The following is a 15156-nucleotide window of genomic DNA, read 5'->3' on the forward strand; positions in this document are numbered from 1 at the left end:
AGATAATGGAAATAAGAGTTCTGGTACTGAGCGATCCACGAGTGGAACAGAGGGGGGGGGGGGGGGGGGGGGGGGGGGAATATGACTTTGGCGCGAATTGTACCCTCTGCCACACACCGCTTGGTGGCTAGCGGAGCACTTATGTAGATGCAGATGTAGATGGCTGAGAAAAGTAAATGAGGTGGTAGAATGGAAGGAAATTCTTAAGAAGACAAAGACACATGCAGGGTTGTGAAACCACAAGAAGAAGAAGGAGAAGAAGGAGAGTATTATCACTATAGTTTTCCATGTGAAATAGCTTTATTTAATAACTTTCTCAGATTGTAATGTTGACATCAGCAGTGGAAATAAAGTGTGACCTGTACAGGAAACTCAAAATATTTTTAAAAAATATTTGTATGCTGAGCATTTCTTTTTATGTTTCTAATGTTTCACAATAATGAGGGAAATAAGGATGGAAGGTATTGGTCAACCCCAAATCAATGACAGGGTCATTAGAAGGAGATGGATGAAGAAGAGAATGTGGAACCTTGTCGTGAAACATAACTCATTACAGCAATATCCACAAATATATTTTATGTCATCTTTAACTGAGATCCAGAGACTGTTTTACAAATGTTTCAAGTCCTTATAAATTTTGCAGTAATTGGTTGGTTGGTTTAAAAAGGGGGGAGGGGGAAGGGACCAAAAAAATTTTCCAATGTGTCCCTGGTAAATGCCAGCAATCTAGAAAGAGACCTACACACAGCTCATAGTATACACATAAATAAAAGAGGCAAAAAGACTGTCAGAAATTAATTGTCAAGGAAATTAGACTAAATTCTCCACAAAGTGTTGTAAGTAAATGCACTGCCGTGGAATGGCAAAATCCACCAAATCAGAATCTGCCACACAAACAGCACTGCAGGCAAGCCTGGGAAACTTGTAAAGCCTGCTGGACAGTTTGGTAGTCCTAAATCATCCTGAATAGTCCAGCCAGAGAAACTCAGACTTAATGTCATATGGCAGAATGTTAGTAGCCTTAAAAACAAGCACAATGATCTGCATATTATTACATGTCTTGATAAACCTAATATTTTAGTCATAACTGTACATTGGTACACTGAAGACCTAATTATCATCAGTCAACCATTCTCCATGACATTTTGTTCTCCATTTAGTAGAAAAAACAAATCTGTGGGTGGTGGGTGGTGTAGAAGCCTCCATGGTTAAAGCAAGTAATATTATTGTTATTGACTTAAGTGCATTATGTGTTGAAGAAATCACAGAATTTGCTGCAATAAATCTAAACTGGGGTAGGGAAAATATAGCAATTATCAGTGTGTGTAGGCCACCTGGGACATGAATGGATACATTTTTCAAAAATATATTTGACTTGCTGATTTTATATACATGATGATGTAAATAAAACAGAAAGAAACTTCCACATGGGAAAAATATATTAAAAACAAAGATTCCAAGACTTACCAAGCGGGAAAGCGCCGGCAGACAGGCACATGAACGCTTTCCCGCTTGGTAAGTCTTGGAATCTTTGTTTTTAATATGATATATAAGTACATTTTCTGGGCTAAATGGCCTGTAAACACTATAATAATGGGGGATATAAATACATACTTATTAATCAATGATGTCAACACCAAAAAGCTACACCATCTACTTGATGAATTCAGTCTGATCCCTTTTATTCATAAGCCAACTAGAGAGATTGGTACCAGCAAAACATGTCTTGATAATATAACAACAAACATGACCCAGCTGTCCTACAGTATATCTGTTCTAAAACAAACCTTCTCCAATCAATATACAGTACAGTATCAATTGGAAGCAAATGAGATGTCCTTTGTCGCTAAAAAGTAACTATATTCAAGCAAAAGAATTATGTATAATGATAATATCAATTGAATGAACTGTGTGTTAGTACACATTCAGTGGTTTGGGAATGATAACTTTTCCTATGATAGCTTTGCTGCTGACTTCTAGTACTGTTTTAATGCCACATGCTCTGTGGTACCCCCAAAAGTTAAACTAAAAATATAAACAGAAGTATCTGGATCAATAATGACATCACTGAAGCAAGGGAAAAATTAAACTTATTCCATAGTGGAATGTTGAATAACAGACAAAATCTGAAGCTAGAGGAGGCCTTCAAAATATATAGAGAAGATTTATCGGTGCAGACCAGGAGCAACCACATTGCAAGCAAGCTTCAGGCTTCATACTGAGTCACTACTGATGTCTGGGGTGTGATAAACAGTTTTAGAACAGGCAGAGACAAATCCTGTATGGATTTTATTATTGGCCACATTGGGATGGTAGTAAAAGATCAACTTGAAATTGCTAATATATTTAATGAATATTTTTCTTCAGTAGGGGAAACTATCAATGACAAACATAATATCCTGCAGTATAATTTTAAAGGCAGTTCATCTGAGCATAGCATATATCTAGCCTCCACAACAGGAAATAAATAATTAACATCACTAGCTCTCTAGAATCTTCCAGTTCCACATGACATGATGGCCTCAGTATTAATGTGTTAAAGGTGTGCAGACAAAATGTCTCTGTACCTCTGCCTGTAGCAGTAAATATTATAATACAATCAGGCACCTTCCCAGACAGACTAAAATTAGCTCAGGTAACACATTCTTTAAAGAAGGAGACAAACTCAAAATTCAAAACTGCAGACCAACCTCAATAATTCCTGCGCTTTCCAAAATATTTTAAAAAAGTTATATACAGTGAAATTATAAGCTTTCTCCAGATGCACAATCTAATGTTTGAAAGTCAAAATGGCTTCTTAAAATATAAATCATCTAGCGCAGCAGCTGCTCAGTTAATTGAAGAGATAATAAGTGGCATCAAGAACAAGCAACATGTGCAGGTGTATAACTTGACCTTGAGAAACCTTTTGACTATGTGAGTGCCACAATCCTGCTAGAAAAGCAATGGAATACTGGCATCAGTGACACTGCTCATGACCTAATAAAACATTACATGAGTGACTGAAAACAGTTTGTACTGCTTAAAACTGAAATTACTGGAGGCAGATGATACATCTGTTTTGTGTAAAAAGGAATCATTTAATGAACTAGAGACCCAAAGTAATGACATGACAAATGAAATTGTTCAGTACTTTAATGAAAGCCAATTAAATGTTAGCAGTAGTAAAACATGTCTTGTGGAGTTTAACAACAGTAGTTTTAATGACGAAGTTAAACTATACATAGGCAATGAGTAGTAAAAAAATGAGCTTAGTGTAAAATTCCTCAGTTTAACAATTCAAAGCAATCGAAAATGGGATACACATGTTGACAGTCTAGCACATCAGTTGTCTAAGAATATATTTGCAATTAATATGATTACCAAGTTCGGCAAAGACACTGTTGTCCTAAAGACTGCATACCATGCTCTATTTTCCTCTCACTTGAAGTACGGAATATAAATTTGGGGAGCAACAACCAAAGCGAATCTAAATAAATCTAATAGATGGTGCACTGAATAAATCAGGTAGGTCAAAATCAGTAAGTAACACAGAAACTGTAGAGAAACAGACAGATTCATGACAATGTGAAAACAGCAACATACCAATTTTTTTCTTAAGAATTTCAGAATTTAATTAACTTGTTGACTTGGTCCACTTCCAGTACAATATGGAAACATTGCAATAAATGAATTGGTAAAATCTCTAAAAATCCAAGTACATTTACTCATATTAGTGGCATATTTAAAAAAAAGTGGAAACATCTGAAGATCACATTTGAAAAACCATTTGTGTGGAGCTCTGACAATAGGAAGGTAAGTCAGTGACTCAGAACTCCAAGCTGTGGACTGATTATGAAATGTATAATGAGTTAAAAACACTAAGTGTATAACAACTGAACCTGGCTTGCAGAAATAATAGTTTGATGTTGTAAGCATCAGAACAGAAGAGCACAAGTCATGCCATTCACTAAAATTCAGACAGATCATATAGTGGGCTCAAGGTGGACACTCTATCCCAATGATTTCCTAATGCACAGTTATGATGTGTGAACAGTATATTAACATTAGTGACAGTGTTGCAAAGCATTTCACATGCTTGTCATCCTACTTTTGGATGGTAACAGCACTCATATTCATATGTTGACTGTTGCATAAGAATATTCACTGCTGATTACACAGTGATTATGAAACAAGTGAGGACTCATGTTCCATACACTCTGTCAAGCTAGGACCATCAGGATCCATTTGTTGCAAACTGGGCTACATGGATTGGTGCCATTCAACAGGCTTCCTGTCAAATGTTATCACTGGGCAACATACCTCTAATACTGAAAAGAAAGATGAAGTTTTAGAGATGAACAGAGAAAAGATATTATTCATGACTAGAGTACACATTTACTTAATGTTGATGATGGTCACTAGTGAATGGTCTTGACTAGGAGAGCATCACCTGTGATAGTGTATCAAGCTGTGGAGAGCTATAACCATAAAGAGAGCATCAATGATGTTTCTAAGGAAACACTGAACAGTGACGTAACAGCATTCAGACCAGTCTCTTGTCACTCACAAGACATTAGGGAGTTGGGTTAGTGCAGAGGATGAGACGTACGCACACAGTTCTTGCATTACCCAGTGTGACTAAGATATTCAACTCGTCTAGCCACCACAGTTGCCAGATCTGTCCACCAATGAGCAGAGTGGACGTGATGGCATGATGTCTTGTCTGGTCTGAAATAGCAACACCAACTCTGGTAACAGTTGAATCTGCATGCAATACTATTTTTCACAATGACATCTGACATCTCTGTACCCCCTGTCCTTTCACAAGATTACAGGACTGCTTTGAAGGTAGGTGAAGCTATACCAAATAATGAAATTGTTGTCAGATACACATTGTTTATAGGTGTATGATCCTGCAATTATAATCATACATGGAGTAAAAACTATAAATTAGAATGGAACTTTATGGAAAACAATTGCTGTAAGGTGTTACTTTTCCATCAGCGAGAGTTGCACAATTCCGATACATGTTTTTCAATATATTTTACATGTAAGTGTTCTGTTGTATCATAGGTCATCCCCAGTACAGGTCACTGATGGCAGCTTTGACTGGGGCACCAGCAGAGGAGAGGGAAGGACTGGGGCCGGAGCCTCTGACATACCGCTTGGTGCGGGCACTCTGCCCCTCAGCACATCCTGGACAGGCCATCTGCTCTCCATACATCCCTTCTGTTTGTAAGCAGCCTGTCTTTCATTACTTTTCCCTTTGCTCACCCAAATAAGTTTTATGTGACAGTTTTGTTGTATGAGACAACTGAAATGGATAAAGGATGTAGAGAAATTAAATCTTTTTGTTAGATATTAATGATACCCTCAGACTTCAAGAAGAATATAATAATTCCAATCCCAAAGAAAGCAGGTGTTGACAGATGTGAAAATTACCGAACTATCAGTTTAATAAGTCACAGCTGCAAAATACTAACACAAATTCTTTACAGACAAATGGAAAAACTGGTAGAAGCGGACCTCGGTGAAGATCAGTTTGGATTCCGCAGAAATGTTGGAATGCGTGAGGCACTACTGACCCTACAACTTATCTTAGAAAATAGATTAAGGAAAGGCATACCCACATTTCTAGCATTTGTAGACATAGAGATAGCTTTTGACAATGTTGACTGGAATACTCTCTTTCAAATTCTGAAGGTGGTAGGGGTAAAATACAGGGAGCGAAAGGCTATTTACAATTTGTACAGAAACCAGATGGCAGTTATAAGAGTCGAGGGGCATGGAAGGGAAGCAATGGTTGGGAAGGGAGTGAGACAGGGTTGTAGCCTCTCCCCAATGTTATTAAATCTGTAGATTGAGCAAGCAGTAAAGGAAACAAAAGAAAAATTCGGAGTAGGTATTAAAGTCCATGGAGAAGAAATAAAAACGTTGAGGTTCGCCGATGACATTGTAATTCTGTCAGAGACAGCAAAGGACTTGGAAGAGCTGTTGAACAGAATGTACAGTCTCTTGATAGGAGGATATAAGGTGGACATCAACAAAAGCAAAATGAGGATAATGGAATGTAGTCGAATTAAGTCGGGTGATGCTGGGGGAATTAGATTAGGAAATGAGACACTTAAAGTAGTAAAGGAGTTTTGCTATTTGGGGAGCAAAATAACTGATGATGGTCAAAGTAGAGAGGATATAAAATGTAGACTGGCAATGCCAAGGAAAGCATTTCTGAAGAAGAGAAATTTGTTAACATCGAGTATAGATTTAAGTGTCAGGAAGTCATTTCTGAAAGTATTTGTATGGAGTGTAGCCATGTATGGAAGTGAAACATAGACAATAAATAGTTTGGACAAGAAGAGAATAGAAGCTTTCGAAATGTGGTGCTACAGAAGAATGCTGAAGATTAAATGGGTAGATCACGTAATTAATGAGGAGGTATTGAATAGAATTGGGGAGGAGTTTGAGGCACAACTTGACAAGAAGAAGGGACCGGTTGGTAAGACATGTTCTGAGGCATCAAGGGATCACAAATTTAGCATTGGAGGGCAGTGTGGAGGGTAAAAATTGTAGAGCGAGACCAAGAGATGAATACACTGAGCAGATTCAGAAGGATGTAGGTTGCAGTATGTACGGGGAGATGAAGAAGCTTGCACAGGATAGAGTAGCATGGAGAGCTGCATCATACCAGTCACAGGACTGAAGACAACAACAACAACAACAACATTAATGATTCACAAAGTTGTACATAATGGCCTGTTGTTTATCTTGCCCTTGTCATCATTGTCATTACTGTTCATGTTACCATTACCATTGTAACACTACCCTTAAGCATGCATTTTCACTGTGTAAAGGGTTTTCTTTGGTTGTATTTTATCTCCAAAGTTGGAGCAGATAATGCCTATGTGTAGGGTAAATTTATACTGTTCAACAGGCACCTGCTTAAGACATTTTTTGTTCATGTTGCATGTAAGTAACAAAATGGTTTTGTCTTTCTGTCATTGGTTTAATTCCTCCTCAGGCATACCAAAACTCTTCAAATTACATGTTTTGCAGTCATCAGTATAAAATACAGGTGATTTAAAAAAGGAAGAACAGATCTGAGTTGTTTATTACAGAAAATCTCTGAAAGATAGAAACACGTTGTGCATATCACTGGATAGAGGAAGGTTCAAAGTGTTACATTTGTGCCAACACTGTACTATACACATGACACAAGCACTAAGTGTTGCTCGAGGAACATCAGAACGGTTAATCATTTCATCCTACATGTGAATCAACAGGTCTCTTTTTATTGAATTGACAGCTTCAACAATTCAATTTCTCATCTGTTGAAGAGTAGCTTCCATACGTGGGATAAAGACTCTGTCTTTCATGTACCCCCACCAAAAAACTGCAACTTTTAAGGCTTCATATGCAGGTGTCATTTCAGAACATGCAGCACCATTGTTTGAGGAAGCTGAAGTTCCTGGCTTGCCCATCTTGTTGACTTTTGAGAACTTCATTTGGACCATCTCAGATACATTTGACGTCTTGACCAGATGTGCTTGGCTGATCAGTGTTCTTCAATTTGCACATGTAACCAGCTTCCAAGAATTTTGTATGCCAGTCATAAATCTGCTTGAATAGAGGTCTCCTCTTGTTGAATCAACAGCAGAATACATGTTGCACTTTAAGACTGGGTTGTTTTCACACAAACTCCCACACACAAAATTATTTCTTTTATGATATAGTTGTGATGTTGCTACAAACAAACAACAGTGCATCTATGCCGAAATTATGAACCTTTCTCTCTCCAGTGATATGCACAATGTGTTTATATCTTTTATAGTTTGTCTGTAATGAACAACTGAAACCCATTGTTCCTTTTGAATCATGCAGTATATTTTATTACCTGCCATGTATCATTCATTTGAACTGTTAATTACTCAGACTTTCTATTTTTTCTGTTTTCTTTATATTACACACCACAAAATCTGCAGTTTCATTAACTTCACCACTCATACTACTTCTGTCACTTACAACTATATGTGGTCTGTAGAAACCACTGATTTTTATTAGTCAAAACAAATCAGCCGCAATCCAGCAGATTGTGTTTGGTTTCCTGAACAGGAACAGAAGTGTCTTCGTAATTCAGCGATACATCCATGGAAAAGGCTGGGAGACATAGGAAGATTTCAGCTAGATTACATCATGGTCAGACAGAAATCAGATACTGGATTGTAGGGCATACCCAGAGGCAGATGTAGCCTCAGATTACAATTTAATAGTGATGAAGAGCAGATTGAAGTTTAAGTGGTTAGTCAGGAAGAATCGATATGCAAAGAAGTGAGATATGTAAGTACCAAGGAATGAAAATATATGCTTGAAGTTCTGTACGGTTCTAGATACTGCAGTAAGGAGTAGCTCAGTAGACAGTTCAGCTGAAGACGAATGGATGTCTCTAAAAAGGGCAATCACAGACATTTAAAAGAAAAAGATAGATGCAAAGAAGATAACTGTGAAGAAACCATGTGTAACAGATGAAATAGTTCAACTGATTGATGAAAGACGGAAGAACAAAAATGTTCAGAGAAATTCGTGGAATACAGAAATACAAGTCACTGAGGAATGAAATAAATGGGAAGTAAAGAGAAGCTAAGACAAAATAGCTGCCAGAAAAATGTGAAGAAATCAAAAAAGAAATTATTTTTGGAAGGACTGATTCAGCATATTGTAAAGTCAAAATAACCTTTGGTGAAATTAATACAAGGGTGGTAACATTAAAAGTACAATGGGAATTCTACTATTAAAAGCAGAAGAGAGAGTATATAGGTGGAAAGAGTACACTGAGGGCCTCTATGAGGGGTAAGATCAGTCTGATGTGATAGATGAAGAAACAGAAATCGATATTGGAGCGATAGGCGATCCAGTATTAGAATCAAACTTTAAGCGAACTTTGGAGGACATAAGATCAAATAAGGTTGAAGTGATAGATACCATTCCATCAGAATTTCTAAAATCATTGTGGGAAGTGGCAACAAAAGACTATTTTTGTTGGTATGTAGATTGCATAAGTCTGGGGATATACCATCAGACTTTTGGAAAAACGTCATCCACACAATTCCGAAGACTGCAGGAACTGGCAAGTGTGAGAATTATTGCACAATCAGCTTAACAGCTCATGCATCCAAGTCACTGCTGAGAATAATACAGATAAGACTGGAAAATGATGTGTTAGATGGTGATCTGTTTGGATTTAGAAAATGTAAAGGCACCAGAGAGGCAATTTTGGCATTGTAGTTGATAATGAAAGCAAGACTAAAGAAAAATCAAGACACATACATAGAATTTGGTGACCTGAAAAAAGTGTTCCATATTGTCAAATGGCGCAAAATGTTCAAAAACCTGAGAAAAGTAGGAGTACTGTATAGGGAGAGAGAGTTAATATACAACATGTACAACAGCCAAGAGGGAATAACAAAAGTGAGAGACCAATATCAAAGTGGTTGGATCAAAAAGAGTGTAAGACAGGGATGTAGTCTTTCACTCCTACTGTTCTATCCATACAGAAAAGAAGCAATAATGTATATAAAAGAAAGGTTCTAGAGTGGAATTAAATTCCAAGATGAAAGGATATAAATTTTAAGATCCACTGATGACATTGTTGTCTTCAGTGAAAGTGAAGAAGAATTACAGGGTCTGCTGGATGGAATGAACAGTATAATGAGTACAGAATGTAGACTGAGAGTAAATACAAGAAAAATGAAAGCAATGAGAAATAGCAGAAATGAGAACAGTGAGAAACTTTAACATCAGGCTTGATGGTCATGATGTAGATGAAGTTAAGGAATTCTACTACCTAGGAATCAAAATAACCAATGAAGGACCATGCAAGCATATCAAGGGCATTCATGGCCAAGAGAAGTCTACTAGCAGCAAACTTAGGCTTTATTTGAGGAAGAAATTTCTAAGAGTGTGTGTTTATAGCACAGCATTGTGTAGTGGTGATGCATGGAGTATGGGAAAACAGGAACAGAAGAGAATCAAAGAATGTTGAAAATCAGGTAAGGAGTAAGGAAGTTCTGTGCAGATTCAGAGAGGAAATGAATATATGGAAAACACTAACTAGAAGAAGGGACAGGATTATACAACATGTGTTATGTGGGAATAACTTCCTTGGTGCTAAGGAATTCATGGTGGGTCGCTTCAGACCAATCAGAAGACTGATGAGTTATGTCTGCCAAGAAATGCAGCTCCCTGAAGTATTTGTGCTCTTCTGGTTCACTTACTGACACTCATTTTCTGCATCTGTCAGTCACTTTTACCATCAGGTTGTAATTCTCACAGTTCAAAGTCATGATCAGCTTTTCTTGACTTGGCACGACATGTTTCATCCTCAAGGTAAAAAATGTTATTTGGAAAGCTCTGTAAAGAAGAATGATAGTTGACATACACTCCTGGAAATTGAAATAAGAACACCGTGAATTCATTGTCCCAGGAAGGGGAAACTTTATTGACACATTCCTGGGGTCAGATACATCACATGATCACACTGACAGAACCACAGGCACATAGACACAGGCAACAGAGCATGCATAATGTCGGCACTAGTACAGTTTATATCCACCTTTCGCAGCAGTGCAGGCTGTTATTCTCCCATGGAGACGATCGTAGAGATGCTGCATGTAGTCCTGTGGAACGGCTTGCCATGCCATTTCCACCTGGCGCCTCAGTTGGACCAGCGTTCATGCTGGACGTGCAGACCGCGTGAGACGACGCTTCATCCAGTCCCAAACATGCTTAATGGGGGACAGATCCGGAGATCTTGCTGGTGAGGGTAGTTGACTTACACCTTCTAGAGCACGTTGGGTGTCACGGGATACATGCGGACGTGCATTGTCCTGTTGGAACAGCAAGTTCCCTAGCCGGTCTAGGAATGGTAGAACGATGGGTTCAATGACGGTTTGGATGTACCGTGCACTATTCAGTGTCCCCTCGGCGATCACCAGAGGTGTACGGCCAGTGTAGGAGATCGCTCCCCACACCATGATGCCGGGTGTTGGCCCTGTGTGCCTCGGTCGTATGCAGTCCTGATTGTGGCACTCACGTGCACGGCGGCAAACACGCATATGACCATCATTGGCATCAAGGCAGAAGCGACTCTCATCGCTGAAGATGACACGTCTCCATTCGTCCCTCCATTCACGCCTGTCGCGACACCACTGGAGGCGAGTTGCACGATGTTGGGGCGTGAGCGGAAGACGGCTTAACGGTGTGCGGGACCGTAGCCCATCTTCATGGAGAAGGTTGCGAATGGTCCTCGCCAATACCCCAGGAGCAACAGTGTCCCTAATTTGCTGGGAAGTGGCGGTGCGGTCCCCTACGGCAGTGCGTAGGATCCTATGGTCTTGGCGTGCATCCGTGCGTCGCTGTGGTCTGGTCCCAGGTCGACGGGCACGTGCACCTTCCGCCGACCACTGGCAACAACATCGATGTACTGTGGAGACCTCACGCCCCATGTGTTGAGCAATTCGGCGGTACGCCCACCCGGCCTCCCGCATGCCCACTATACGCCCTCGCTCAAAGTCCGTCAACTGCACATACGGTTCACGTCCACGCTGTCGCGGCATGCTACCAGTGTTAAAGACTGCGATGGAGCACCGTATGCCACGGCAAACTGGCTGACACTGACAGTGGCGGTGCACAAATTCTGCGCAGCTAGCGCCATTCGACGGCCAACACCATGGTTCCTGGTGTGTCCGCTGTGCCGTGCGTGTGATCATTGCTTGTACAGCCCTCTCGCAGTGTCCGGAGCAAGTATGGTGGGTCTGACACACTGGTGTCAATGTGTTCTTTTTTCCATTTCCAGGAGTGTATTTTCTGTGCACAATATTTTTTACATGTTGTTCTCTCTTGCTCATTTGGCAGTTTAGCTTCCACAGTTGTGAGGACAAGTGAAATGTTGTCAGTCTCCATAACCTTCTTCATGAGTCCATCTTCACCTTCAAGAAACTTCTGTTTCATTTAATTTTTCAAACTCCTATAAACCTTAAAAATATTTTTATGTTGAGTACATTTGTCAATTTCATTCTGCATTTATCTGTAATTTTGTGATTTCATTTTTATTACTGTTAAAAATGGCTCATGTCTGGAATCTCAATGGCATACTGGTAGTATCAACACGTTTCCCTGTAATTATGAAGGGCAAATTTAGGTCAGTCATATATAAGAAATGTGTAATTTTCTTACTGGTTTAAAATTTTTGCATCTGTCAGTAGTGTTGATAAAGTATTTAAGCCAACTAATGAAGTCAATAATGAATATTCTTGAAACTAAGATGATAATTATGATTAGTGTTTTTGGATATTAATGATTGAGGTCATCGTTGTCCTTCCTGTAACTAAGAGCATACCCAATATCTGTGAGGAACAGCGCAGGTGAAGAGGAGTGGTGGGGGATGGGGGGGGGAAGGAAATTGGGAGGGTGGGAGCAACACTCACATCAGTTTCGTGATGAATGATGTAATTGTTTTGAAATGCTATGACAAGTGGCTATGGGTATATTTGCTGTTAGTAAATATCCATTATATGTTCTGGCTTTCCTCAAACTTATACTAAATTGCTTGCAAGATCAGTTCATCTTCCAATTTTTTTCGCCTAAGGAGGGGGTGGTAGCTGGCTTTCTCTGTCCCTCTTGCTGAGTATGCCTTGCCTGAAACATTCTGCTTTCTATAGGAATTTGATGATCTCATTTCTGAAGTAGAGATTTTTCCTCTGTATGTTCACAATTGTTTCCAGGCAGCTAAAAACCTTTGAACATATGCAGTAAATTCTGAATGTTTTAAGGAGCAAAACACAAGGAATGGAGTCAACAGCCCTGGTGTACGCAATATTAAAAGTATACAAATTCTAACCTGAATATGTTTCAAGATGGTAGAATCAATATAGAGTTCATATTTATAATCCCTGTGTACTCCAATCGACTTGGTCTGAAACACCATTTCACTTCTTTTCTTCTTGTCCTCCTCCAGTGACTGTAGATGCTGTCACATATTGCAGCTGTTATCAGTTTGTGCACAACAAGAGATACGTTATTAGTCAACAGTTATTAAAGTTCGCAGTAGTGCCATTTTTATCTGATAATTATGAATTACATTTGATTAAGTAATTTGATTTTGGAAGAACCTTTTATTGCTTCTGTGGGGCATTCCGCTAGTGCTATGGCTCCATATGACAATTTTGTATTTTACCTAGGTCTGGTGCCTTCCAGTTATGCAACCTTTTTGCTGCTTTTAAAGATATTAACAGTAGTGATTCTTCCAGTCATGTGCATCTGTCTGTCTGTCTACAATGATCTATGAATTATCTGTCCCAGCATCACATAATCTCTCCCATGGTATGTTGGAATGGTCTGAAGAATATTAAGATGCTCATGTAGTGCCCCATTCCTCAATTTCACCTGTCCTCAGTCTTACTGGCTACATCTGGAATGCTGAATGCCATCAAGCATGATGTTGGCTTCAACAAATCTCCTCAAGTTGTGGACCACAGTGAAGCAGTAATATCTCAGGATGTCTGCCATTAATTTTGGGGTCCATGGAATGACATTATGCCATTTTCTTCATGACAGGATGGGGTCCTACACTCCTCAAGGTTGGTGTCAATATGGTACAAAATTCAAGCAGCCTCTACAATATGACAAAACCTGTGACATCTTAATTTGATGGATGTTAGTTAAATACTGACATTGTAAAAGCAAGGGTAGCCACCACTGATTCACAATTCAGGTGTGCCAGCACAGTGGCAGAGATCCTTCTTCTCATGCTATTAAGTTGAAATAAGGAAGAATTTTAACCAGACACAGTGAATATGTCAAAATGATCATTTAAAAACTGCCTCATAAAATTAAGTAATACCAGTTTGATGTTCATTTGTAAATTCTCAGTGGATCATTTTATACCTGTTGATTAAGGGATTCATTCTGTACTTTTATTGGTGACTCTTACAGGCCACTGGGCAGAAATTCATCATTTGTAGCTTGGACTCAAATTGACTAGCAGCACTGAGTGAAATGCCTTGTAATGGTAGAGTGCAGAAAAAAGGGTAGCAGCATCTTATAGAAGCTTCTCCATGGACAGAGAGACTCTTATACACTTCCTTACCAGTAGATATACTCCCCAATTATATGTGTGATCAATGAATGGCAAGAGTGAAATCTGAAATTCACCAGCACAAACTAGAAGTAAAAAGAGTTACTGTATGTTCTATACCTCCATATCTAGGGCTCATAACAGGGTTTTATACTCTGGTGCAAAAGTCTGCAACAGGTCGCCAGTTGACTTCATATAGTAAACTGAATATTCCAGGTATTCAAAATCAGAGAAAAAATACCTTTTTTACCACTACGACTTACAAATTAATAACAATATTTGGTCTAAGGGATATATGACGTGCAAAACTATATTTTTGATATTAAACAGCTCTTAACTTTTCCAGTGTACAAAAAGCCAAAAGGAAGCTGTGTGTGTTACACAAATGCTTTGTTATAAGTCTTTAACATAACTAGCAGTTGAGTATTATAAGTAAAGAAGCAGTGGCTTTCTCCTAAGTGGGTGTTTTTTCTGGTAATTTAGAAATAATTTTCATAATTATCAATGTGAGCAATTAGTGCCAATAAGAATTTGTTGTCAGAATACTTTTTGTAATAGCCTGCTGTGGTTACTTCTGTCTGTTACTTCTTAACTTGACTTGTTCCACATCCCTGAAAGCTCTTCTTCATTACTGGGCTTATAGAATACAATTTGTAAATGAATGAATGCATGCATCTGTCACATTTTCAGTGTTGTCCATCATGTTTATTGATGACTGGCACGAGAAATACTACATCTATATCTATATCTACATTTAGATACATATTTTACATTCAAATTTTTAGGGAAAGCTTGCAACAGTTAGACTGGGATGAGGAGTACAGGGAACATGAAGCTAATTTGAAATTTAACCTATTTCATGATGCCTTTGTGAATATATTTTAAAACGGTTTCCCTGAGAAAACAGTGAAATATAATTTAAAGAAACCATGTAAAATGCCATGGCTTACTAAAGGGATAAAAATATCTTGTAAACAGAAAAGAGAAATGTATCTTATAGTTAGGAGGAGTAATGATCCCAAAACAGTAACAATTTGGAATATTGT

The 15156-nt window shown here is 38.7% G+C and overlaps 1 protein-coding gene across 1 annotated transcript in view; it reads left to right on the forward strand.

Moving 5' to 3' along the window:
- Positions 1-15156, forward strand: part of LOC126359728 (uncharacterized) — a 230326-nt gene that overhangs the window by 95042 nt on the left and 120128 nt on the right. The window contains exon 5 of the mRNA XM_050007654.1: positions 5056-5217. Coding sequence (XP_049863611.1) covers positions 5056-5217 — 162 coding nt within the window. The remainder of the gene's footprint in view (positions 1-5055; positions 5218-15156) is intronic.

Source organism: Schistocerca gregaria, chromosome 1, assembly GCF_023897955.1.
Source record: "Schistocerca gregaria isolate iqSchGreg1 chromosome 1, iqSchGreg1.2, whole genome shotgun sequence".
Lineage (NCBI taxonomy): Eukaryota > Metazoa > Arthropoda > Insecta > Orthoptera > Acrididae > Schistocerca > Schistocerca gregaria.